General features: G+C 42.9%; 1 protein-coding gene across 15 annotated transcripts in view; it reads left to right on the top strand.

The window, feature by feature from the left end:
* CARMIL1 (capping protein regulator and myosin 1 linker 1) overlaps nucleotides 1–26,789 on the top strand; it is a 311,455-nt gene that overhangs the window by 226,865 nt on the left and 57,801 nt on the right. For all 15 annotated transcript variants that reach the window (XM_043590676.1, XM_043590670.1, XM_043590668.1 and 12 more), the window contains 5 exons: nucleotides 2,118–2,246; nucleotides 3,164–3,295; nucleotides 13,672–13,847; nucleotides 16,879–16,966; nucleotides 20,112–20,261. In XM_043590676.1, the coding sequence (XP_043446611.1) occupies nucleotides 2,118–2,246; nucleotides 3,164–3,295; nucleotides 13,672–13,847; nucleotides 16,879–16,966; nucleotides 20,112–20,261 (675 nt within the window). The remainder of the gene's footprint in view (nucleotides 1–2,117; nucleotides 2,247–3,163; nucleotides 3,296–13,671; nucleotides 13,848–16,878; nucleotides 16,967–20,111; nucleotides 20,262–26,789) is intronic.

Genomic DNA, 26,789 nt, shown 5'->3' with positions numbered 1-26,789 from the left:
CGATCTGTTGGGCTGTTTGTTCTAAACCTTAGCGCGGATGCGTTCAGAGGACTCTTTGAGGCTTGTGAGGTTTTGTGTCTTATTTGAATGGAACTAAGTTTGCATGTTTCCTTTGGACATAATTTTTAAAGTTCCGCTTAAAGACCATGGTGTGTTGGGTTCACTGGAAGCTTGTCTCCTTAGCGACTGCCTGATGGCATACCTTCCAGAAGTTTCTCTGGTCTCCTGATCAGTAAGGACGACCACCTTTGTAGTGCCTCATCCACATGCCTCTTGAATTAGTCTTGGGTGGCCTCGGACATATATCACTTCCGTTTTTAGTATGTGGTTTGTCTTGTGAAATTAAGTATTCCTTCTCGGGAAGGTATGAATTATAGATGACCTTCTTTGCCTCGGGAAGCACAGATCAATACAACAGTTGGAAGAGTTAGAATTTACATCAATTAAGAAGATTTTGAAAAGTATATAGTTAGTTCTCTGCAGGGCATCGTGAAAATGCAGAAAGTGAAGATATCGCTGCCTGCAGCTTAGATTTTCGTTAGAAGCATTATTCATAGAACCGCTTTTTCCTGGGGGGAGTTCCAGATACCTCCCTTCTGTGACCTCTGTACGTTGTATAGTAATGGGAGCTCTTCTTAATGTACATTAATGTTGACATTAGTGACCCTTTGTCAAGGGAGTAGCTGCTTTGAGTGGTGTTATTTTACTGGTGGTCTTCATAATACACCAGAAAGGAAGATGGGGTAGATGTCACAAAGCTGACTTTCTAGAAGAGGAAGGCGGGCGAGACGTAATCAGACCTTAAGTCTTCTGAGCAGCGCAGTGAAGTTTTTATTATGGCAGAATTTATGGGGGAAGGAGAGCCGACGTTGGCTTCCTATAGTTGTTACAGGAGATCATTGAAAATAGAGCAAGCAGGAATTTAAATAAAAATAAGGCTAGATTGTCACCTCTGCCAAATGAATTACCAGATGGGATGAGGCTCTGGATATGTTAGGTCTCTGGGAGAATTAATTCTTTTGTAAGGACACGAAATAGCCTGCAGTTCTGATCAAAATGCTGAAGGAACTTTGCAGACCGCGCTGTTTATCTCTTTCTTTAGAATTCTTAACTCTCTTCATGCTTCCTCTATAAATACAAATATGAACGGACATAACCTTACCCTTCCGTAGTATTTTTTGTCCGCACTAGTGATCTATCACCTCCCTTTGGGTTTCACGTTGAAGTCCATGCATAGCTCAGATGCAGTTAACCTGGGAGAGAGGCTTCAATGGAATAGAAACTAAACATTATTAACTTCATCGTCGCCTATGTTTGTTTTTTTTTTTAATTTTTTTTTTTTCAACGTGTATTTATTTTTGGGACAGAGAGAGACAGAGCATGAACGGGGGAGGGGCAGAGAGAGAGGGAGACACAGAATCGGAAACAGGCTCCAGGCTCTGAGCCATCAGCCCAGAGCCCGACGCGGGGCTCGAACTCCCGGACCCCGAGATCGTGACCTGGCTGAAGTCGGACGCTTAACCGACTGCGCCACCCAGAAGCCCCGATCGTCGCCTATGTTAATATAATAAACCCCTCACCTTGGCTTTTTCGGGGCAGGGGTGGCTTTTAATTTAGATGGAAAAGTACCTGATAGAATTGAATTAGCTTTAAAAATGTTCATTTCCCGCGATGTTGTGATCCTGTAACATGGAGACCAGCCGGCCCTGGGCACCGTTTTGCAGTCATTTCAACCGTCTCCAAATTGCACACTCTGTGTCTCTGTTTCCTAAGTACCTAGCACTATGTCTGACACAGAGGGTGCTCAATAAAAGTTAATGAAGGAGAGTTGCTGCCTAGCTAAATGTCACCGAGTGCCCATGACATTCTGAATCATCCAGAAGGATGCACTTTTGTTCTGCACGTTGCATTTCCTGAGGCAGGAAAAGGGACTCCAGTCCCTGAGATGTTGTAGCGGCATTAATGTTGCCAAAGGCTCCTTATGTGAACAGATAAATGAATAAGTGGCTGGAGGCTGCCTCCTCGAATGTTCCGCTCATTCGTTCTGTGTTTCCTTCCGTCGTGACACCGGCTGTGCTGACTCGGGCGCCGGCTGCCATTTTGACCGCATGGAGCAGATGATTGACAGAATATGTGTGAAAGTACAGGACCATCTCAACTCGTTACGAAACTGTGCGGGAGACGCCGTCCAGGAAGATTTAAAATCAGCAGAAAGGCTCATGCGCGATGCCAAGAATTCTAAAACGGTGAGTAGCACGTCAGGCTGCGTGAGAAACTTGTGCAATGAAAAGGTTTGCTTTCATTTCGATTTTAGAAACCGGTTCCACCTTTTGTTAATCTTTCTACCCGATTTCGAGGTTAGTAACAAGGGGCAGAGTGAACGGAGTTCCGCTTTGCTTCCTCTCTGCGATTCACCCGAATCACCGGCCGTCGACACACAGAATAAAAAGTTGAGTAGGATAAAAAATGCAGGGGCGCCTGGGTGGCGCAGTCGGTTGAGCATCCGACTTTAGCCAGGTCACGATCTCGCGGTCTGTGAGTTCGAGCCCCGCGTCGGGCTCTGGGCTGATGGCTCAGAGCCTGGAGCCTGTTTCCGATTCTGTGTCTCCCTCTCTCTCTGCCCCTCACCCGTTCATGCTCTCTCTCTCTGTCTCAAAAATAAATAAACGTTCAAAAAAAAAAATTAAAAAAAAAAAAAAGTGCAATCAAGCCCTGAATAAATGGGAGGTAGGGTTGTCGTTTAAATGAGGAACAACTCCTTCTTCAGTCATTCTGCCTCCAAGCTGATCGCGTGAAACTCCCCTCTGGCACCTTAAAGAAAGCTTCTTTCTAAGTAGAATTTGGTTCCCCAAGTGTGACTTGACTAATGGGGTCAGAAAACCTGGGGCCCTGCCCTGGCTCTGCTCTTGGACTCACACGATCACAGAGTGTTAGGAGTAGGAAGTCCTTGGGCATTCGTACCCCAGATGAGGACATCAAGGGGCACAGAGCTAACGTACTGTTATGGTCTCAAAGCTGGACCCCTGTTTCTAAATCTGTATTAAAGAGCCTTTGATCAAGAATACATAATCTCTAATAATATTTCTTCATCCTTTTTTACTAACTCTGCAATGACTTTGGTGCTTATTTAATTACAGAGAGGTGATTTGTACTTTTATTACAGTTGTTACCAAACTTATACCATGTTGGTGGTGCATCTTGGGCGGGGGCCAGTGGCTCGTTATCCGGTCCAATTCAAGAGACCCTGGAATCAATGGCTGGAGAAGTCACGAGAGTCGTAGATGAACAACTAAAGGTTTGTGGTTTCTGTTATTTCGGAAAATGAAATCGTTGTGGCCTCGCTATGTATTTCATGCCATAGCTACTGACGTTTTCTAGATGTGTGTGTCCGCGTGTGTGCGCGTGCACCTGCCCACACGTGCATGTGGTAGAGAGCGCATGCCGTGCTTTTCTAGCTTCGTTTCTAAGTTTTGGAATAACTTCTTACATCATGAGATCAAGTGAAACCTAGAGAATGCCATTTTATTTTTGGTGGTAAACCTCTAAATGTACTTTACCATCACCACTGATAAGGGAACGATGGATTTCTGCGTACGAGGCAGAAAGAGAAGACTGCTTTGGGGACAAAATAACTTGTGTGACTACATTTGACTTAGAGAACAGGAAGGAGGATGGGAGCTCTGTTTACAGTGCCTGCGTGCTGCTGCTTTGGAGACTCCCGCTAGGCGAGGAGGTAACAGCCCTTATAAGAAGCTGGTTAGAAGACAAAGATAGGGATTTAGATGAAGTCACAAGGCACCCAAAGTGGCAGAGACTTGTCCCCAGGCTCCCCAGCTGAAAAAAGCCTCTGAAATGTAAAGGAGTAGAGTAACCAAAGACTAGATTTTTCTTTTTTCTTTTTACAGTTTTTTTTAGTGTTTTTTTTTTTTTTAATTTTGAGAGAGAGAGAAAGAGAGAGAGAGAGAGAGAGAGCACGAGCAGGGGAGGGGCAGAGAGAGAGGGAGACACAGAATCCGAAGCAGGCTCCAGGCTCCGAGCCGTCAGCACAGAGCCCGACGCGGGGCTCAAACTCACAAACTGTGAGATCATGACCTGAGCCGAAGTTGGAAGCCTAACCGACTGAGTCACCCAGGTGCCCCAAGACTAGATTTTTCTTAAGGTAGCTTCAAAAAACAGCTACACAGAGAAATGTTACCTTCAAACAGTTTTCATCATTTCTAACCTGCCTGCTCAAGGATGCCTTAAAAAACCGTGTCTGCATTTCTATAATTATTTGGTTTCTTCTGAGAACAAAATTGCTATGGTTCATAGGGATTTGATGTGGGACTCAGTAATAATTTCACAACAGGCTAATTACTATGCTTGTAAATTAACTTAATGAGGAAGAAAATGTGGATTATTTAGGAGTGTAAGCCTCTGTTGTCTCCCTGTGCGAATGACGTGGAGAGGCTCTTGTTTGTGTATTGTCTTTATTTAATTTTTTTAACGTGGTTATTTTGAATCCATTCTGAATAGAGACAAAGGGGCGGAAAAAGGACCACCGGCTGGTTGGGAGAGTCCTGCCAGATCATTTGTTAGCTAACGTTTTGTCCTCCACGAAGGATAAGATATGTAAGGATGCTCTCTTGGTTGTTTATTTATTTCTTACTTACGAAAGGAAACTCAGTCTGTGAAACGTTGAAAAAGTACTAATAAGTGTAAAAGAAATGAGAGTAAAAACCACTTGAGATCCCAGAGTGGCGTCCTTCTTCATGTTTTAGTGAATTTTCCAAACGCTCCGTGTCTATACGCACAATTTTACATCTACATGATTACGCCAGAATACTTTTTATATTCGGTACAAGGTCATGAATACAATTCAAGGAAAGTGAATGATCACCATCATTTTAATGGCGACACAGTATCTCATGACATGGATGTACCAGTGCATTCAGAAACCTCTGTCCCCCTGTCTGTCCTTCACTTTCACACCGAAAGCTTCACTCCTGACACTTCTGGTCGCCAGATGTGTGGGAATTTCCCCCCACCAAGCAATTCTCTATGACACCGACTGAGTGCCCTACAACTTAACTCAGTCTGACTCTGTCTACCCAGAGAAGGTTCAGACCCCACAGGTTAGGAGTTCAGTCTCACAAGACTGTTCCTCACCCCTAATTCAGATGCCAACAGGAAGTCTAGGTTGTCACCTGTGTTTCTGACCGATTGGCTATAATTAAATCGGAGGTTCCCCCATCACCCCCCTCAGGTGGGATTAATTTGCTAGAGCGACTCATAGAAGTCAAGGAAACACGTCTACCAGTCTATTCAAGGATGTGATGAACGGTACAGATGAGCACTCAGATGAAAGGCCCAGGGCAGGTCCATGGGGAGGCTCAAACCTGCCACACCTCGTCACAGAGCCACCCCCCAAACCCCCCCACCCCGCCCCGTGCCTCCACGTGCTCACCAGTCTTGAAGTTCTCTGAACGTGTACTTTCCGGAAATTTTTTAAAGTTTTTAAAATTTATTTTGAGAGAGAGACTATGTGAGCCAGGGAGAGCAGAGAGAGCGGGAAAGAGAGAATCCCAAGCAGGCTCCGCGCTGTCAGCACAGACGCAAGGCTCGAACTCAGAAGTTGTGAGATCATGACCGGAGCCAAGACCAAGAGTCAGATGCTTAACCGACTGAGCCATCCAGGTGCCCTGTACTTTTTGGATTTTTTATGCTCCCTTCTCAAGAGAAGGTGTAGCAGGGCTGAAAACTCCTACCTCCTAATCGTGGTTCGGTCTTTTCCAATGACCAGCCCTCATCTGGAACCATTCAGAAGCCCACCCAGCGTCACCCCATTAGAACAAAAGACACTCCTAGTATCCAGGAAATTACAAGGGTTTTTGGAGCTCTGTGCCAGGAACTGGGGCCAGAGACTGGTATGTATTTTCTGTTATCTCGCAGCCGGCCTATTTATTGTCTAATTTCTGATTAGTCCAGTTAGGGTCAATGCCGATAGCTGACCCACTCCTAGGTCCAGTGGTCTTTTATACCTTGATGTGCAACTGCTTGTGTTTGCTGCACCCTCTTTGAGTATTGGGGTAGTAATCTTTTAATATTCGTCAATATAAAGGGTTAGAAAAAGTTCATTTTGTCCTTTGGATTTTTTTTAAATGTTTATTTATTTTGAGGGAGAACGATCAGGGGAGGGGCAGAGAGAGAGAGGGAGTGAGAGAATCCCAAGCAGGCTCTGTGCCATCAGCAGAGAGCCCGATGTGGGGCTCGAACTCACAAACCGTGAGACCGTGACCTGAACCGAGATCAAGAGTCGACGCTTAGCCGACTGAGCCGCCCAGGCACCCCTGTCCCTTGGATTCTTTTTAGTAGGCAGTATAAGTCAAATAATGTTATTAGCCATTTGTATTTCTTTTATACATTGCATAATTGTATCTACTGTCTAATTTTTCCCTTTAATGTATGTGCGAGATCTCTTTACGTGCCAAAAATTGGCTGGCATCTAAATCTACATCGGACACGGCAACAGGACCTTCCTTGTCGAACAGCTGCTGACTGTGTTTGTCTCAACTGGTGGAAACCACAAGCCGTCTGCCTTCCCTCTGTCCCATTTCCTTCTCTGTGCACTGAGCGGTTGCCATGGACGCACCTCTCATTCTTGGGAGGGAGTAGAAGGCAGAGGTCTGAAGTAGAAAGCTTTTGAATTTTTAAAAGCCTGAAAAAATGGCAGTATATTTAGGACCCAAACTATTTTTTTGTAAATAGACGTTTCCCGCATCTTCTGATGCTGGCCAGTCCCACTGGGGGCCTCCATCACGGCTTTCTTATTTGCGTGTGCCAGAGAATGCCTTTCTCTGCTCTCGGGTCCCCGAGGTCCCAGCTCCTCAGTGGCCCGTGTTTTATATTCCCCACTTGCTTGTTTTCTTCACTCTTCAGTCCCCTTGCAAGTTCCTTTCCCTTTGGGAACGTCTGGCATGAATCAGAGCAAATCTTCAATCGCGACCTCTTACTTAAAAGTTGCTCATGAGTTTCCTTTTAACTGTGTGCAGTAGACTAATTTCAATAGACTGCAGGCAGTTTACTTCCTCTCTGTTTCTTTCTAGTTTACTGACAAATGGACATCGTTTCACTATTTTTAAAAAATCCCCATTTGTCTATACAGCCTTCCAGTGTCTTGATTTTCTTAAAATTATGTCGGAAAAATGTGTCTTATTAGAATCCATATTAACTCTTTTACTAAACTACAGTGGTCCTTCTTTATTTCACTACTAATATCAACTTTGTTTTTAAAAGAAGTCCTTTCTCTATCTGCCAGACTCTTTCAAATTCATGTGTTGCACTAGCAAAAGCTAATATGGATGGATGGTTTTGTAGAATTAAGTTTTTATTGCAGTGAATTTTCAAATAATGGGACAAGTAGGGCTGGGGTTGTGCCCCGGGCTTGCTCCTAGCTCCGTGCTCTAGGCAGGTCAGCGGTGTCCCTGTGTCTAAGCATTGTCCTGCACCAGGGCCAATGGTAGACATTTTGAACATTGGGTAAGAATAAGTTCCACTAGCTCTCCGAGCCATCTTTCAAAAAATATCCTTTCAGAAAAGCAAAAGAAATGTCCAGGTGAGCCGCCTTCTTAGCAGACTTCCCGGAAGAGAAGAAAGCCATTAAGTTTGGAGAAATCCCTTTGAAACGAGGTGCTGTTTTCTCTGGACTAGGCTGTTTTAGGTACTTTAAAAGGACAACTCTCCTCCTGTTTTCCCTTTTTTTGATCCTAACATTGATTCCCAGAGTAAGAGCAGTAATAGTGGATGAATAAATGGGATTTGAATGTTTTAGCATAAAAGAAACCTTCATTTTTCCCTTCTGGTCTTAAATTTCAGAGTGCTTGTTTTGGCTTTGGAAATTCTTATTCACTCCCAGTGTAACCTGTGAAATACATCACTGGTAAATTTCAGATTTATGAAGGAAATGAGGCCTGAGGGGTGTCGATGGCATTTTCGCAGGTATTAACTCAGTTTGGCTAAAAGAGTTCTCTGAGTTTTCTTATTTCCCTATCCTTATTTTCTAAAGCAAAAGAAAGATTTCAGGGCCCTTTAGTGTGGACATTGTATTGGCTGGTAGTGAATTACAGCAAGTCTTTGGCCCACTGCAAGAATATGGGAGTGTAGCCGCCATGGTAAGGCTATTCACCCAATTTATTTTACAAATACTGTGCAGGATTTCAGAGAAGTGTTAGTTGTTTTTATAGTTAAGAAATAAGAGACCCTCATAACTGTCATTGGGGAGATACATGCAAAGTGAAATCTGGTTATCACATTTCAAATACAGGGTCACTTACTGCAAATTGTCTGAAGGTAGCGTAACATGGTGTAACAAAATGGAGACTGTAAGGAGTGAGGAAGTGTATATATGATTTATATCTCCAGAAGGGAAGAGAGAACAGTAAAAGGAACAACTGAAGAGGTGGTAGCTGAGAATTTCAGGGATTGTTGAAAGACCAGAGTCTTTCAGTTCAGGGAGTCCAGCGATAACCCGTGTCAGATAAGAGCAAATCCGCGTCTACAATCACATAACGAAAAGTGAAAAACATTGAGAGCAAAGAAAAGATATTGCAAGGAGCCACCGGGAGGGCACAGCCATCTTCGCTTTAAAAAGACCAATATTAGGACTGATAAGACAGCTCTCAAATCAGTAGTCAGTGGAAGCCAAAGATGATGAAAGAATATCTTCATGCTCCCGAGAGAACATACAGAACGCATAGTGCAAACCGAGAATTCTATATCCAACACACCTAATTTTTAAGAATAAGGATGAAATGAAAGCATTTGCATCGAAACAAAAACTGAAATAGCTTACTGTAACTAGACTACACTAAATAAACATCTAAAGAATATACTTTGGGGCGAAGGAGAAATTTCCAAAGAGAGAGGGTCTGAGATGCAAGGAAGAATAATAAGGGAAAATACCAAATGTGGGTAAAGACAAACATTGACTATAAACAACAGTGTGTAGGTTATCGTATAATACCTGGTCTGTGCTGTGAAATTAGGAGTACATATAAGTAAAATATTGGAACCCAGTATTTAAGTCAATAGGGAATGAGGAAGATCAATCTAACAGCCTAGTTTTATCCGGGAAAAGGGTTAGGACATCAGTGTTAGACCTACATTCTCCAGTGTATTATCTGTTACCCACATGTGGTCATTTAAACATAATTTAACATTAACTCTTAAAAACTTAGAATTCAGTTTCTCAGTTGCACTCGCCGTGTTTGAACTGCTCCATAGCCATGTGTGACTAGTGGCTCTCTTATCGGACGGCACTGATCATCTCCGGAAGGTCCATTGGTCAGTGCTGCTTCAGAAAGGAAGTAAAATATCCATGTTACGATTTCTCATATAACAACTGAAGCCGAGACGCTAAACCAGGGGTTTCGCTGCCTGCCTCGAAGGTCATTAGGAAGTGTTTGAGATTATTTGGGGTTCTCACAGCCACTGGCTTAGCCAGGTGACAATGAACCTAACCATTCTGCAGTACAAGGTTCAGCTCCACACCAGGGGAATGCTCCCACCCAAACCTAGTGATACAATAGAAGAGGCCTCACTGGAAATAAAATAGGTCATTGGATGATCCAGTTTACCAGAAACACATAATTTCAAATGTGTATGCATCTAGTCCTAGGGCTTCGTGTATATAAGAACGAGTGGACACAATTACGAAAAGAAATCAACAAATTCATTGCGGTAGAAAACTCTGAATACGACTACCAGTAATTGAGCAAGTAATTTTAAAAAGTAATAATAGAGAATATTGGATGACACGGACAAATGGAAAGATATCCCATGCTCATGGATTGGAAGAATCAATATTGTTAACATGTCCATACTACCCAAAGCAACTTACAAATTTAATGCAGTCCCCACAAAAATGCCAACTATATTTTTCACAGAGCTAGACCAAATAATACTAAAATTTGTATGGAACCTCAAAAGACCCCAGATAGCCAAAGCAGCCTTCAGAAAGAAGAACAAAGCCAGGAGTATCACAATTCCAGATTTCAAGATATATTACAAATTTGTAGTGATCAAAACAGTATGGTACCGACACAAAAATAGACACACAGATCAGTGGAACCGGATAGAGAGCTCAGAAGTGAACCCAAGCTTGTATGGTCAATTAATCTACAACAGTGGAGGCAAGAATATACAATAGGGAAGCAGTCTCTTCCACAAACAGTGCTGAGAAAACTGGAGAGCTTCATGCAGAAGAATGAAACTGGACCATTTGATTACACCATAAAAAATCAACTGAAAATGTGATTAAAGACCTAAATGTGAGACCTGAAACCATAAAACTCTTACAAGGAAGCATAGGCAGTAATTTCTTTGATCAGCCAAAGAAACATTTTTCTAAATAGGTTTCCTCAGGCAAGAAAAACAAAACCAAAATTAAATTCTGGGGTTTACACCAAAATAAAAAGCTTTTACACAGCAAAGGAAACCACCAACAAAACAAAAAGGCAGTTTACTGAATAAGAAAAGATATTTTTAAATGATATAGCTGATAAGGGGTTAGTGTTTCAAAATATGTAAGGAACTTGTCTACAAGTCAATACCAATACCAACCCCCCCCCCCAAATAATCCAATTAAAATAGGCAAAGGACCTGAATAGATATTTTTTCAAAGAAGACAGACAAATGGCCAACAGACATATGAAAAGATGTTCAACATCACTAATCATCAGGGAAATGCAAATCAAACCTACAAGGAGATATCCTGACACAGTGGCTAAAATCAAGAAGACCAGAAGTATGTATTGGTGAGGATGTGGAGAATGCAAACTGGTACAGCCACTGTGGAAAACAGTATGAAGGCTCCTCAAAAATGAAAAACGGGATTACCATATGATCCAATAATTCCAATACTGAGTGTTTACCCAAAGAAAACAGAAACACAAATTCGAAAAGATGTATCCACCTGTATGTTTATTGCAGCATTATGTACGATAGCCGAGATACGGAAGTAGCCCATTGTCCAACAGTAGATGAATGGACACACACACACACACACACACACACAGACACACAGTGGAATATTACTTGACAACAAAAAAGGAATGAGATACTGCCATTTGCAGTCAGCACAGAGCCCACTTTGGATCCTCTGTCCCTGTCTCTCTCCGCCTCTCCACATCTTGTGCGTGCTCTCTTTCTCTCTAAAATAAACATTCAAAAAATCTTTAAAAAAATGAATAACCATTAAAAGAAAGTCTAAAACAGTAAAATGTGTGTCGTGTTTCTGAGTAGAAGAGACGGGATCCCATGATGCCAGTTTTTCCAAAACTCATCTATTCTTGGACACAATTCAGTGGAAATTCCAACAGATTTTTAACAGACCTTGACAAAGCTAATTCTGAGTATATGGAAAAGCAGTGCTCGAAATAGCTCAGATGCTTACGAAGAGAAAGATGGTTGGTAGTCTTGCTTAACAATATATTAGGACGTATCGTAATTAGGACAGTGAGCAGAGGTAGACAAACCAATGCAACAGAGAGAGAGAAGACTAGCTGAGAAAAGATGCACTGTTCAGTACCCACATTCGGTGAGTCCCTGGGCTTGTAACACTTTTTTTATGTTTTTAGAGATGTCCCAAGAGGTGTGCTAGGTCCTGACGATAAAGGGTAGGAGTTCGCAGTTGCCGTCAGGTGCAAGTTGTACGTCTGGAGTCTGGTGCCTCTAACCCTCCATGAACTTCTAAAGTTACACGCAAAATTTTATACTATTCTGAGTTGAGTGTTCATCAGATTCTCAAAGGGGTTCTTTCACACCCAAGTGGCTAAAAGTCACTGCATTCTTGACCATTCTGTGACGCATTTCATTTCTGAGATCCCCACCAGATGCTAGGTGTTACCAAAGAATGTCATGAAACACAGCTTGGGGTGCAAAGGCCATAAAGACAGTACGATCAAGAAGGTCACCTCAAAGAGGCAATGCTTGAACTAAGCTGAATGTGGAGGAGTATAGATTCTTATCGGAAGGGCTGGACTGCTATGCAGTCTGGACCGGAGTGTGTTTCTTTTCATGCCAAGGAGGAAAATAATCTATCTTACACGATCTTATTTGCATTGCTTGTAGCTTTCTCAGAGTAATGTGCAAAACCAGTAATTAGAGTTATAATAGGGCCAGAGTGCTGTCAAAATAGGAGTTGCTTTTGGAAACTTCTCAGGTGTCTGCCTCCCCCCCCCCCCCCCCCCCGTGTTTCACAAGTCCCTGCCGTTCTACTTCCCAGCCTGCAGCAGAACGAGAGATGTCACTAGTGGGATTGGGCTTGGATGTGAATATGTGAGCGGACAGAGCCTGTACCCATCTGTCCGGGATAATGCCACTTTGTCCTTGTTCACACCAGAATAGTAATGGCATCACGCTGGCTTCCAGAAACTGAGATCTTATCGTTAAAAGTAGTATCTGTGGAAACAGATTCATAATAGGATCTGTGATAGACTAACTTTTGCAAAAACTTTTTTTAATATTTATTTTTGAGACAGAGACAGAGGGTGAGCAGGGGAGGGGCAGAGAGAGAGGGAGACACGGAATCCGAAGCAGGCTCTAGGCTCTGAGCTGTCAGCACAGAGCCCAATGTGGGGCTCGAACTCACAGACCACAAGATCGTGACCTGAGCTCAACCGACTGAGCCACACAGGCACCCTGACGAAACTTTCACTGCACGCTGAGCATTATGCTACGTACTTTACGTGTGTAATGTCCTTTTATCTTCAATGATCTTGGGAGGCAAGGACTTTTTTATTTGCCATTTTATACACGAGCCAAGTAAAATTAGGAAAGCCATAACAGCCCGGTATCACTCAGCTACAGTTCAGATTTAGGTCTGACACGAATACTGGTGCCATTTTCACACACTACAGGCCGTCTCGTCCATGTCAGGCAAGTTATTTAACTTTCTCTAGCTCACATTCTTCAACTACAAAATGGTGATCGTGTGAACCCCTACCCCGCCCCCCATCGTCACAGATGTCGGGAGGATAAAATGTGGAGAAAGATTTGACAAACTCTAGAGTGCTCCTTAAGCATGTTTTGAGTGTTTGTAAAGTGCCCCCTAAATGTTTGTGTCCGTCATCCATGTTGTTTCTTGTTGTTGTAACAATTACAGTTTGACTCAGCACTAAAGCTTTTCTTTTAAAAGAATAAATCTGTAGAATTCTTTTTTTGTTTTTGCTACTGATGTTTTGATAGAGCTCTTGAATGGTTCCCCCTGATTTGGGGTTTCTGTGATTTACAAAATCACGCAAGAGGTCAAGTTCGATATAGTCAAAGGGCATCTGTTGCTTTATTTTCTAGCAGCAGGGGGAACTAGCTGGTGTGGTAAAGGTGGCGTGTAAAGGCTCGACGTGTGTCCTTTGACATCTTTTCACGAATGCCTGGCATCAAGTGCACCTGGCACAGCCGGCCACTTCCGATGCCGGCCTGCCAGGTATTTAAAGTGATTGCCTGAGATCAGTGCTCATCAACGGTCACAGGTCACCCCCGGGGCGGCTCAGAATCCTTAACCGTGCTCCGCGCTCCCTCTTAGGCCCCGCCGTCCAAGGGCTCAGCGTCATGCTATAACCACCTTTCAGCCTTACGGCAGGTGCGTCCTGTGCCCCGCCGTCACCTCTCCCCTGTGCTTGTGCCACACTGCAGGTGCTGCTCGAGTCCATGGTCGACGCTGCCGAGGATCTGTGTCCCAACGTGATGAAGAAAGCCCACATCCGACAAGACTTGATTCATGCCAGCACTGAAAAGATCTCCATCCCACGTACCTTTGTTAAAAATGTCCTGTTGGAGCAGTCTGGAATTGACATCCTTAACAAAATTAGGTAGGTTTACGATGTTAATAAACCGAGGCTCTGTGGTTTCCGTGAATGCCGTGGGAGCAGCCGCGAAGACTGTTACTGTTGGCTGTCTCTGTATATAACGCGTGAGGCATGTCTGATAGGCGCCGACTGTATATAAATAGAGCTGTGCATAAATGCATAGGTTTACACATTTCCACAAGAACGCGTGCGTTACTAAAGAGCATACAGCTAACTGCTCTTTTTAAGGGTTTTATTTCACGTAGAAACTCAGGTGCTTCCCAGTCTGAGTGATACTCCACGAGTTCTCATTGTGTCTCAGTTGGGGAATCAGTGGACTAGAAACCAAAACCAGGTTCAGAAATATTTGAACTTCCCCATTTTTTCCATTTTAACCGTTTCTTATTGATAAGAGTGTTTAGGTGTAGCAAAAAAAAAAAATTAAAAATTTAAAAAATTTAAAAACCCCAGCTCTCCTCTGAAGAATTAGGAGTTGTGTCGACACATAGTGAATGATGCGTAACTGAATGACAGCCTTTGAGAAAAAGAATTAAAAGAAGCCAAAAATGTTACACAATCTAGATACTGAAGCTTGATCTTGGGACTTTGAGGGTCGAGGATTTTTGCAGTAATGGGACAGTCTCGGGTCTAAGATGCAGCCATGTGTGTGTTGGGGTTTCTAAAAATAAAAGATTTTAGTGCCGACTCAGCTGAATGATACAGTTTGAAGGAATTGAGAAATGAAAAGACATGTAGAGGATTTACAGGACCCCGCAGATTAGTGATTTTATCAACTCTAGCTAGCCCTTACGAGATATGCTTTCATATTTCTTGAACCTAGAGTTTTGGGATTTTTGTTGAGGCCCCTTATGTACGAAGAAGGAAAAGATGTATTGGCCACCATTCTTCCGTCATAATGGATTGAACTGCCAATGGACCGTACTCTGATGCCTTTATTGCGCCAAATTCTGTCAAATATGGTCACTTCTTTTGAAAAGGGGCAGATTCTGAAAAGTGAACAGCAGTATAGAATGCTTTACATCAGTGACTCGCCTCCGTGTTCATTAAGTCCCTGCCCGGCTTTTTATAACGTATCGCCCTGAGCACTGGTGGGATGAAATTTGCACATCTACACCTGTGTAGACATTCAGGTACATCTGTGCAATGGGGCTTAAGTGGAATCATTCCCCCTACAAAGTTTGCAGTTTGGAAGTCCAATAAGGAAGTATAATATCCAGTAACAAAATGATAGAACCATCCTGAGACTTTGTTTTTTTTTTAAGTGCATTGTATTTAAAGGATCATTTTTGGTGCTCCAACGTGAGACAGATAAACCACCCCTCCCCAGTTCAGGGTGGGGTGGAGAGAACCGGAGATAGACTACTGATTCTATAGTTTTATGAGGGAGTAAATTTTCCAAACATGGCTGAAAAAAGGAGAGGAAACGCTTGTTATAATGAGATTCCCAGCCCCCCAGCTCCTCCCCCAGAGGTTTGGGTGGGACCCAGTAATCTGTATTTTTAAAGAGACCCAGGTGAATTTTGTCAGTGGACGCCTCTGGGGAATAATAAAGTATTAGATAAACCAAGTAGCTGCTGGGACCTTGTTTCGGAGACAGGAATGAATGAAATGTCCTTTTATCTTCAGCCTAGGAGAATTTTTAATGGAGGCATCCAAGAGTTAGTGCCTCCGTTTTCCCACCCTGCCATCCGAAACCTTCCTTGGCAGAAAACTCCCAATGCCAATTACTGCCTTTAGGTTAGAAAGGTTTTTCCCTGTTACACAAACATACTTTCCACCTTAGCTTTGTGACTAAATAATTTTATTTGGATAACTCCTTTCCCTGCGGTCAAAACTTTACAATTCTTGACTTCAAGAGCAGACGGAACTCACGAGCCGACGTGGGAGTGTGGGTATGTATCTCTTTAGCACATTCACCTTGAAATGTATTGTGCATTTACGTACATTTGTGCGTTTGTGCATTTAGGTAGGACTAGTCAGACTGAAGACACAGTAATGGAGTTTGAATTCTTGGGGAATACCACAGAGGTAAAATTCTGACTAAAATACCAGCTGTCCGACTGACAGCTTGGTGGCCGATTTATTAGTGAGAACTCTAAAATTAACTAGCGTGTTACTTTCTGTTGTCTGGACTCCTGCGTAAGGTCAGGCAAGAGACACTAAAACTGAACATTATGGTAACTTCTGTTCATCAAAGGCAAGAGAACAGTGAGTTTATAATAGTTTGAAGGCAAAAGCAGTTCAATGTGGTACCATTTGGTTGGCAAAAAGTTTGTTTTCAAGGTGGGGGAAATGCGTATTAAAGTAATAACAAAATTAAGGCAGAAACAGAGAGGGAGGCAAACCATAAGAGACTCCTCAATACAGAGAACAAACTGAGGGTTGCTGGAGGGGGGCGGGGATGGGCTAACGGGGGGATGGGCATTGAGGGGGGCACCTGTTGGGATGAGCACTGGGTATTATATGTAAGTGAGGAATCCCCAGGTTCTACTCCTGAGACCAATACTACACCGGATGTTAATTGATGTGAATTTAAATAAAATAAATAAAGTAAAATAAAATAAAATAAAATAAAATAAAATAAAATAAAATAAAATAAAATCAAGATCTCAAAGAGGAAAAAAATAAATAAGTAAAGTAATAACCAGAGTTCAACAATCAGACTTTCTTAATTTACTCCAGCCCGGGTTTGTTTGCATTTATGTCAATGGATGAATTGTTCCTTGCCACATGGCACATGGTTCCCATTAAGTTCGTCTTGATCCAGATGTTTTCCATTTCTCCCACTAAATCTTGAGTTTTGAAATTACAGAGGCAGGTTGAAAGTGGTAAAGAATGCCTGTTACCTGTGTGTTTATGGCAGTGTTTAAGGCTTATTTTTGGGAATCCTTGGCCCCGTTCACACCTCCTTACATCCTGTTTCCAAAGACGGAAACAGAATCACAGTTGACCTTACCAACAGAGCGTCGGGGTGGGTGGTGTTTTCCCCTCGCACAGATGAAAATGCTACCGTGTGCTTTTGATGTCCACACAGTGAAGTGAAGTTGACAGTGGCCTCCTTCCTGTCTGATCGGATTGTGGACGAGATTCTGGATGCGCTCTCACACTGCCATCATAAACTGGTGAGTGCCATGGACATCTTGAGTGGGACTTCCGTTGTCGTCTGCCATGATGCAGGGCAGGCTCCAGTTTGGGGATATGGCTTCCTTTCTACGTTTTACTCCTTCGCAGCCCTGTGGGCCAAGACCCTACCTTTGCTCCTACGTTTCTTCCAGAGATTCTAGAGCATGCTAGAATTTCTCCAGAAGGCATGGCAGGGAGAGAAGCAGAAGTGATGGTATCCAGAAATTTTGTCATCCGCCTATAATGCAGGTCAAGGGTTTTGTTAGGAAATAATGCGGAGACTGGGATCTAAAGATATTTTAGATTATTTCATCTTTGTGTGCTTATTTTGTTGGTCTCTGATACGATAATTTGAGAATGGAATATTCTTGAAGACATGAGGCTAGGGAAATGAAATGTTTGGAGACCAAAGAAAGGCAAGGGTGAAATGGACACATTCTAGGGATTGATAGCCGCTGAGCGTCCAGCCAGGCTTCTTGGATATAACTGAGGTAAAGAAATCAATTTTCTTTATCTAGAGACTGGTTTACCAAGGTAGAAGACTTTACTTCCAATATCAATGCGTATAAAAAATATATCAGCACCTTCAGGTGTTGTGAACTTCAGGAAGTCCTCTGAGGCACAGATGAAGGTTTTGTTACTGTTATATCTTGTGTCTCAAACACAATAGCGACGTGATGCGGTGCGGATCTCTGAAGTGAGTTCTGACATTTCCCCAGTGAAGCGTTTCAGGTTAACTGTGCAGGCTGGAGATACCCAGTCTTAGGGCATTGAATTGTTGGTGACACCAGAGAACGCCACAGAAACGGCAACAGTAACCGCTTCTTCTCCGCCAGGCAGACGATGTGAATATTTTGAAAAACTCATTTCAGAAAAAGGCATAAGGCTGTCCTCTAAAAATGAAAGGTAGAGCAGACATCTCCAGCGGTGATATGGACTAGAGCTGGCCCACCAACCAATGGGCACCAGTCCCTGACGAGGTTCAACCACGAGGAAACATGGAGAAACTTCTAGAGCAATTTGAAATGGCCATAATACGCAAACATGTTATTTTTCCAATGTGTTATTGTTTTTTAATTTTCTTTTAATGTTTATTTATTTTTGAGAGAGAGAGACAACACGAGTGGAGGGGGGACAGAGAGAGAGGGAGACACAGAGTCTGAAGCAGGCTCCAGGCTCTGAGCTGTCAGCACAGAGCCCGACGCGGGGCTTGAACTCACGAGCCATGAGATCGTGACCTGAGTTGAAGTCAGACGCTTAACTGAACCACCCAGATGCCCCACTGTTTTATTTTTATTGTTTTTTTATCAGTAAACTGGTCTGTGGCAAATTGGAAATACAAGAAACTGGTTCATCACCACAGAGGATTTAGGAAGCACTAGTTTCTTTTTTTTTTTTTTTTTAATTTTATTTTTGCGACAGAGAGAGACAGAGCATGAATGGGGGAGGGGCAGAGAGAGAGGGAGACACAGAATCGGAAACAGGCTCCAGGCTCTGAGCCATCAGCCCAGAGCCTGACGCGGGGCTCGATCTCACGGACCGCGAGATCTCGACCTGGCTGAAGTCGGACGCTTAACCGACTGCGCCACCCAGGTGCCCCAGGAAGCACTAGTTTCTAGTTTATGGCACAGTCATTGTTTAGAGCCCCCAAACCAGACTTTTTCTTTCTTTCTTTCTTTCTTTTTTTAACTTTATTTATTTTGAGAGAGAGAAAGAGAGTGTGCATGCAGTAGGAATGGGCAGAAAAAGAGGGAGAGGGACAGAGAGAATCCCAAGTAGGCTCTCTCAGCACAGAGCCCACCACGGGGCCCGACCCCACAAACAGTGAGATCGTGACCTGAGCCCAAATCAAGAGGCGGTCACTTAACCAGCTGAGCCACCCAGACACCCCAAGACTTTTTCTTTCTTAAATAAGCAAAAGCAAAAAAAAAAATCTATGGAGCGTCCTTTACAGAAACAGTTTATAACCCACGGCTGCAGGGACGGTCTCAAAATGCCCACTTGACATTGTGTCAACATGACCGTATGCGAGCACCCACACGGAAAGGTGGAATTTTTCACTTTTTTTTTTAATTTGTCTTTCTTTGAAGCATTTACTTGGAAAATATTGACATTTTCTTTTTACAGTTTTAAAAAGAATTGTGTGGGTGTTCTTTTGTATTGAGCTGTATTTTAATACTCTGCTAATTTAGATTATAAGAAGAGAGCGTAACTGCTGTGTGAAAGAAATAGTATCTAAAAGATGAAATTTTGTTTTCAAAGGCATTCCAAGTACTTAATACTTTCTCCATTTGAAGTTGAGAGTATACCCAGAGCTTCTGTAGTATTGTCAACTGGTCCTCAACGTTTCAAAAAAAAATTTTTTTTTTATGTTTATTTATCTTTGAGAGAGAAAGAGCTCGAGCCGGGGAGGGGCAGAGAGAGAGGGAGACACAGAATTCGAAGCAGGCTCCAGGCTGAGCTGTCAGCACAGAGCCCGACGCGGGGCTCGAACCCACGAACCGTGAGATCCTGACCTGAGCGGAAGTTGGATGCTCAACCGGCTGAGCCACCCAGGCGCCCCGTGGTTCTCGTCATTTCAAAAGAATTGAATCAAAGTTGCTGGTGATGAACCAGCTCAACCCTAGAGTTCATTAATTTCAGCCCAGTTTATTCTGCCTCTTACCATTAGATTTTTTAGGGTTACTTAAAGCATAACATGGGAAATTAGTCAATCCTATCCGATATGGTATTCATTACGTGAAAAAAGCCAGCAGCAATTAGTTTTGTTAGCAATTTCCTTCCGCTCAGCCTTTAAAAATAGTGAAGGTTGGAATCATTTTATTTCCCCTCATTAGATACTTTTAAAACACTGACTAGAGCAAGAAATTATTTCAGAGGAAATTTGAGATAAAATTTATAAAAAGGACACGCCTTTTTTTCTTCTCGACTACGTATTCTCATTTATTAAGGCAGGTTTGGTATTTCTTGTCTCAAACCGTTCACCCTCCGAAGAAAGACAGTAAGAGGTAAGTTATTCAGGTGTGAGCGGATTAAGCACAGTCACTGCGCCGCCTTGTGGAAGGTATCTTCCAGAATTCGGCTCACCTGCTCTCCCCTTGCCTCTGTGCTTTTTCCTCTTTGGACCCGTCTTGACTCTCTGAGGCTGAGCATTTCAGCAGACGGGGCAGGACCCTTCCCCAGCCGGAGTCCTCAGAGATTGAGCTGGCCGAGGAGAAGCCAGCCAAACGCTCCGTCCTCACGGCGGAGGAGCTCGCAGAGATGGATCATTTGGAAGATCTGGACGCTTGTATGGTAAGACGCACCCTTGGGTGATCCCGTCACCCCATCACCACTGGGCTCTCGCCGCCGATCTGATGGTCGGAAAAATCTCACCTTTGCAAACCAGACCAAACAAAACTCCCTCCCAGAAGCCATCCTTTCGGAAACTTGTTGCTCACGGAGACTGTTAATGAGGTCAGTAAGGCTGAAGCTTCAGGCCCCGCTGAGGCCCTGCACCTTACTTTGGATTTGTGATTCTGTAAAACTTCTATTCTATTCTATTCTATTCTATTCTATTCTATTCTATTCTATTCTATTCTATTCTGTCGTTTTCGGTTCTGTTCTATTCTGTTCTGTTGTTTTCTGTTCTGTTCTATTCTGTTCTATTCTGTTCTGTTCTGTTCTGTTCTATTCTATTTTATTCTGTTCTATTCTGTTCTATTCTATTCTGTTCTATTCTATTCTGTTCTGCTATATTCTGCTCTGTTCTATTCTGTTCTGTTCTGTTCTATTCTATTCTGTTCTTTCTATTCTATTCTGTTTTATTCTGTTCTGCTCTATTCTATTCTGTTCTGTTCTATTATATTCTGTTCTCTTCTGTTCTATTCTGCTCTGCTCTATTCTGCTCTGTTCTATTCTGTTCTGTTCTATTCTGTTCTTTTCTGTTCTGTTCTATTCTGCTCTGTTCTATTCTGTTCTGTTCTATTCTGTTCTGTTCTGTTCTATTCTGTTCTGTTCTATTATATTCTGTTCTCTTCTGTTCTATTCTGTTCTGCTCTATTCTGCTCTGTTCTATTCTGTTCTGTTCTATTCTGTTCTATTCTGTTCTGTTCTATTCTGCTCTGTTCTATTCTGTTCTATTCTGTTCTGTTCTATTCTGCTCTGTTCTATTCTGTTCTATTCTGTTCTGTTCTATTCTGTTCTATTCTATTCTATTTTATTCTGTTCTATTCTGTTCTGTTCTCTTCTCTTCTATTCTATTCTATTCTATTTTATATTCGAGTATAGTTAACATGCAGTGCAATACTAGTTTCAGGAGTAGAATTTGGTGATTTAGCACTTGCATATGTAACACCTGCTGCTCATCACAGCAAGTGCCCTCCTTAATCCCCATCCCCTGTGTCACCCATCCCCTACCCACCTCCCCACTGGTCACCATTAGTTTGTTCTCTGTAGTTAAGAGTCTGTTTCTTGGTTTGTGTGTGTGTCTTTCTCTCTCTCTCTTTTTTCCCTTTGCTTGTATTTTGTTTCTTAAAACTTTCCTTAAAGAGTACGGCATCCGTACCCCTTTCAAGAAAAAGTTGTAGAAGTCTCAGTGAGCATAAATCTTGTATCTGTCCCTCTAGCCACAGTGGAAAAATTCCCAAGTTACTTAGGAGAAGTTGACTATTTAACTTTGGAAGCTCATTTGTGACAGGAAAACATTTTTAAATAAATGCCATGAAAAAAAGGGGGGAGGACTGTTTCCAAAACAAAATAGTAGGATGATAGTTCTTTCTTGGTCCTAGACTTTTTTTCTCTCTGTTGCTTCTTCCTGTTTTTAATGTGCATAATTTGGGGGGTATACTCTTAAATTTGCACTTCCTATTTAGTTTATATTCTGTTTAATTCCGTTGAGCCCATGTGCTTTAGAAGGTGGATTGTGCACATGGTGTATACGTAGCCGTAGGTCTTGGTTCCTTCTTCACTGCCAGAACTTCATGTGTGGTGTCCGTCTGGCCACATAACCAGAGTGTTCAGCCTGTTGATATTGTTTTTTCCTCTGAGGACAGTTTTACTTAAGTTTCTATGTCATTATTTTAAAATGTGTATTATTAGTACAGTTGCTTCCTACTTTAGCATAAAAACAGTTGTATGTGCCTCTGTATTCAATATTTTTATGTTTCACTAAAATAATTTATTTTGTAGGAATTCCTTGTAATCTGAGAGAATGCTCCTGGGAGTACCCGGGCTACCTCTTTGCCCAAATATTTCTGCATCAGCTAATAATTCTAGTAATTTTTTGTATTCAGCGATTGTCAGGAATGATAGTTGTTTCTAACTTCTAAAACCAAGGATCTGACATGGCCGCTATTATTTTTCTAGCCCAGGGGAAAATATAATGCTTTAAGTAGTTCCTTATTTATAGACCATTGTTATCTATTAAAGCCGATGAGTAAAATAGTTGAGTATCCTCCAGGTGAAACCCTATCGTGTACAGGAAGGCTAGCAAAGAAAGCCTAAAATAGAATCCAGATTCCAAATAGCATTCTCGTATAACTAAAGATGACAAATAATTTGCTATGTAAGTGTTTGTAAGTGTATTTGGTCTATGTTGAGGGCATTATCGGGTTTTTAAAAAGTTGCTTGGCTAGTATATTGTAAAATGTATCTCTAGTAAGTATTTTTTATTTTGTTTGCATAGGCAATGGAAGTTAACATTGGGTAATTATTCCAGAAAGCTCTTAGGCTAACCCTAAAAGAAAATAACTTTGTAATAGGAAATAGATTTGAATTCAAAATTCAAAATTATCTCTACATATCACATTTCCTGCCAGAATTATTTGGTCCTGTCTGGATTGGGAAGGAGTAAAGAAAACATGAGCTAGTAAGATATATTTGGTTGCACTGATAAGTGGTTCAGGATGAAGGTGTGTTGGCTAGGAAAGACGGGCTTAGCTACTGTTTCATTGTATAAACTTTGTTTTTGTTTGATTGATTTGGTTTTGTCATGGGAAAGAAAGAAAAAGGGGGTTTGGGTCTCCTTAAATAAAGGGGGTGGGATAAGAGTAGAGGAGAAGAATCTTTCTTTCAATTTATTTTTTATTGAGATGTAATTGACATGTAACACTGTTTTAGTGTTATTCACTTACTTAGTTTTAAAGTAACTCTGCACCCGATGTGAGGCTCGAACTCACAACCCCTGAGATCAAGGGTCGCGTGCTGTACTGAGACTGCGAGGCGCCCCGACATTGTTTTACTTTTGAGGGTGTACAACATGATGATTGAACACATGTATATGTTGTAAAATTGTGGCCACAAGAAGTTCAGTTAACTTCCATCACAATATTTATGAATTTTTTTAGCTTATTTATTTTTGAGAGAGACTGTGCGAGTGAGTGCCGGGGAGGGGCAGAGAGAGAGAGAGAGAGAGAGAGAGAGAGAGAATCCCAAGAAGGTTCCAAGCTGATAGCACAGAGCCTGACACAGGGCTTGATGTGGGGCTTGATGCAGGGCCCAATGCCATGACTATGAGATCGTGACCTGAGCTGAAATCAAGAGTCAGTCGCTTACCTGTCTCAGCCCCCCAGGAGCCCCTGTGGTTATACATTTTTTGTTCCCTGTGATAACTGTTACCATGTACTCTTAGCAATTTTCAATGTGCAGTGGGTATTAACAGTACTTACAGTATATTATGGTATTATAGTGTATTAGGTATATTCCATTCCTAGGCTTGTTTATCTGATGACTAGAAGTTTGTACCTTTTTAAATTTTTTGGGTTTTTTTTTTAATGTTTATTTAAAAAAAATTTTTTTTAACGTTTATTTATTTTTGAGACACACAGGGAGAGAGAGCATGAACAGGGGAGGGTCAGAGAAAGAGGGAGACACAGAATCTGAAACAGGCTCCAGGCTCTGAGCTGTCAGCACAGAGCCCGACGCGAGGCCTGAACCCACAGACCGCAAGATCATGACCTGAGCCAAAGTCGGACGCTTAACCGACTGAGCCACTTAGGTGCCCCAGTATTTATTTATTTTTGAGGGAGACAGAGACAGAGCATGAGCAGGGGAGGGGAAGAGAGAGAGGGAGACACAGAATCCAAAGCAGGCTCCAGATTCTGAGCCATCAGCACAGAGCCTGATGCGGGGCTCAAACCCGCAAGCCGAGAGATCGTGACCCAAGCCAAAGTCGGACGCTCAACCGACTGAGCCACGCAGGCGCCCCAAAGTTTATTTATTTTTGAGAGAGGCAGAGACAGCATGAGCAGGGGAGTGGCAGAAAGAGAGAGAGAGGGAGAGAGAGAATCTAAAGCAGGCTTCAGGCTCTGAGCCATCAGCACAGAGCCTGATGCGGGGCTCAAACCCACAAGCCGAGAGATCGTGACCTGAGCCGAAGTCGGATGCTCAACCGACTGAGCCACCCAGGAGCCCCACGTACCCTTTTTTAAAGATGCAGATGCCGATTATATTTTAAAACAGACATGCAAGACCACCATCGGGACGAAAGGGCAAACCACACCGCAGGCATACCCGGCACGGAGTGGCTTCTGTTTTACAAAAACCGTTCCTGTTGACGTGACACACAGGAAGCAGGAGTAGGTGGAGGTCTCGCAGAACCTCGTCCGAGGATGACCCCAGTTGGAAGGGTGGTCTCCTCCTGGTTCCGACCGCCAGCAAGCATTGAGGGCCGTTGCTGACATGAGCCCCTGTTGAATCGTGGGACGGAGCCGGGTGTTCGGTGTTGAGCGTGTGACAGAAATGCAGGATGGAGCTTTCTATAAAAAGGCAAATACGTGGGCAGAATTTTGTTAAGTCGTGAAGATGGCATTTTTTCCCTGCTCCGACTAATGCGTTTAATCATTGTTTTAACTGAGCTAATGACTTGTCAAGTAGCAGGAAACCCGGGCTGAGTTCGCTGGTAGTTTAATGAGAGAGAACGTGTGTGTGTAGAAGGTGCGCATCACATTTGTGCTGTAACAAGTGTCTCGAACGCACAGCCTCACCCTCGATTCGAAGCCACGGATGGCAGTACACGCTGCTCCTCTACCGCCGGGATCCCTCTCCCAAAGAAAATCAATTTTCTGAGCTTTTGGGCTCTTTACCCTGAGCCAGTGGCACAAATTCAGGGCTCATTTACAAGCCAAAGGGGATTCGTTTCACCTTTGAAAATTACCTGCCATGCCACCTGTCGTAATCAGAGCGGCAAATCATTTTCTCACTGACGTCCATTTCCAAATATTCACGTTGTGGTCCTCATGTGGTGCCGTTTTAAAAGGTTTCAAGTATGTCTTTCCAAGGGAGAGAACTTTACTTGGTTTTGGTGTTCTTTTTTTTTTTTTAATGTTTATTTTTTGAGAGAGACAGCATGCGAGCAGGGGAGGGGCAGAGAGAGGGGGAGACCCAGAATCCGAAGCGGGCTCCAGGCTCCGAGCCGTCAGCACAGAGCCCGAGGTGGGGCTCGAACTCACAAACCATGAGATCATGACCTGAGCTGAAGTCGGATGCTCAACCAACTGAGCTTCCCAGGCACCCAGGTTTTGGTTTTGTAAATGAGCCTGTGCCTGTGCCTTGGCAGCATTTCTGGCTTACACGATCCAGGAAGATAGGACATGGGGTTAACTGTGGTGTGGAAAGTTCCCAGAAGCACGAGTGCATCCATGTCTGCCTACAGCCTTTCCCACGTGGGATCGTCAGCCCCTGGCGGGTGGAATCTGTGCCACACGCAGAGCTGGAGGGCTGTGCTGTCGAGTGGCACTTTACTATCGCCTAAAATGTCTGTTGATAGCCCAGCACCCGGGGACACTTTCCCTAGGACATTCCAAAGTGACTTGGACGACTCACCCACCTTCTACTTAGAGATTCTGCTTCCAGATTCAGGATCCTGGCATATTTTGGCCTGTGATGCTCGTGACATCTGCTAAATCTATTTTTGAACATTTCTTTAACAAACTTAGTCGAAAATCTGGGCATCTCTTTTTGTCAACCCCCATCTCCAGATATCTCATCATCCTGTTTTCTTCCATTTCTCCCTGGTCCAGGAGTCAGTTCCATTTCGGTGCTTACGTCTCTTTAAAGAATCTATAGTCATAATCCCACTAGGGAAGGTTTAGCACCATAAATTAGAGGTAGAAATTTATATTAGTTGAGGGATTGCCTTTTTGGAGATGGAAACGATAATGTAAATGATTGATTTCTTAATCTTACTCTTTGACTAAGTGAGGGTTGAAATAAGGGTGAGTGAATGGATTGAGAGGCCCCTTGGCTGCTGGGGGAATGCCTGAGACCTGCTAATCAGCCTTAACTTAGCAGTTGTTGAAGGAAAAGGCAGTTTTCTTTAAATAAAAGGGCAGAGTTAGAAAACCGTGTTCAGTCAAATAATCATCTTTTTTTTCTTTTAGCTAGAAAGAAAGTAATAAGTGATCTCGTTCAAGTCATGGGTGTCATGGGGGATGGGGAGGGCCCGGGTGGGACAAGAATTACTAGAATAACCTGCTGACTTTTTCCAGCCGGTGTCCACTCTCATAGCCCCAGGGATCTGATGTTTCTTTACTTCAGACAAAATCAGATGGTTTAAAAAGTCATCGTCTTCATTTATTTAACACTCAGGTGTATGTAGTACTTAAAATGTGCTAGGTGCTATTATTCTAAGCTCTCTGTGAATAGTAACTAGTTTGGTCCTCACAGCAAGCTGTGAATGATAAATATCATGAATATCTTGTGTTTAACAAGTGGGGAAACTGAGGCATGGAAGAGTTAAGTACCTTGTCCAAGTTACCTGAGGCCACCCAAAGGCAGATTTGGGTATCATAGTCTGTGTGTTTAACCAGTGTACTAGAATCAGTATATGGATGTCATATACGG

The sequence above is a fragment of the Prionailurus bengalensis genome, chromosome B2 (genome assembly GCF_016509475.1).
Source record: "Prionailurus bengalensis isolate Pbe53 chromosome B2, Fcat_Pben_1.1_paternal_pri, whole genome shotgun sequence".
Classification (NCBI taxonomy): Eukaryota; Metazoa; Chordata; class Mammalia; order Carnivora; family Felidae; genus Prionailurus; species Prionailurus bengalensis.
The sequence above is the reverse complement of the archived record's forward strand: the minus strand, read 5'-3'. Positions and strand labels throughout refer to the sequence as shown.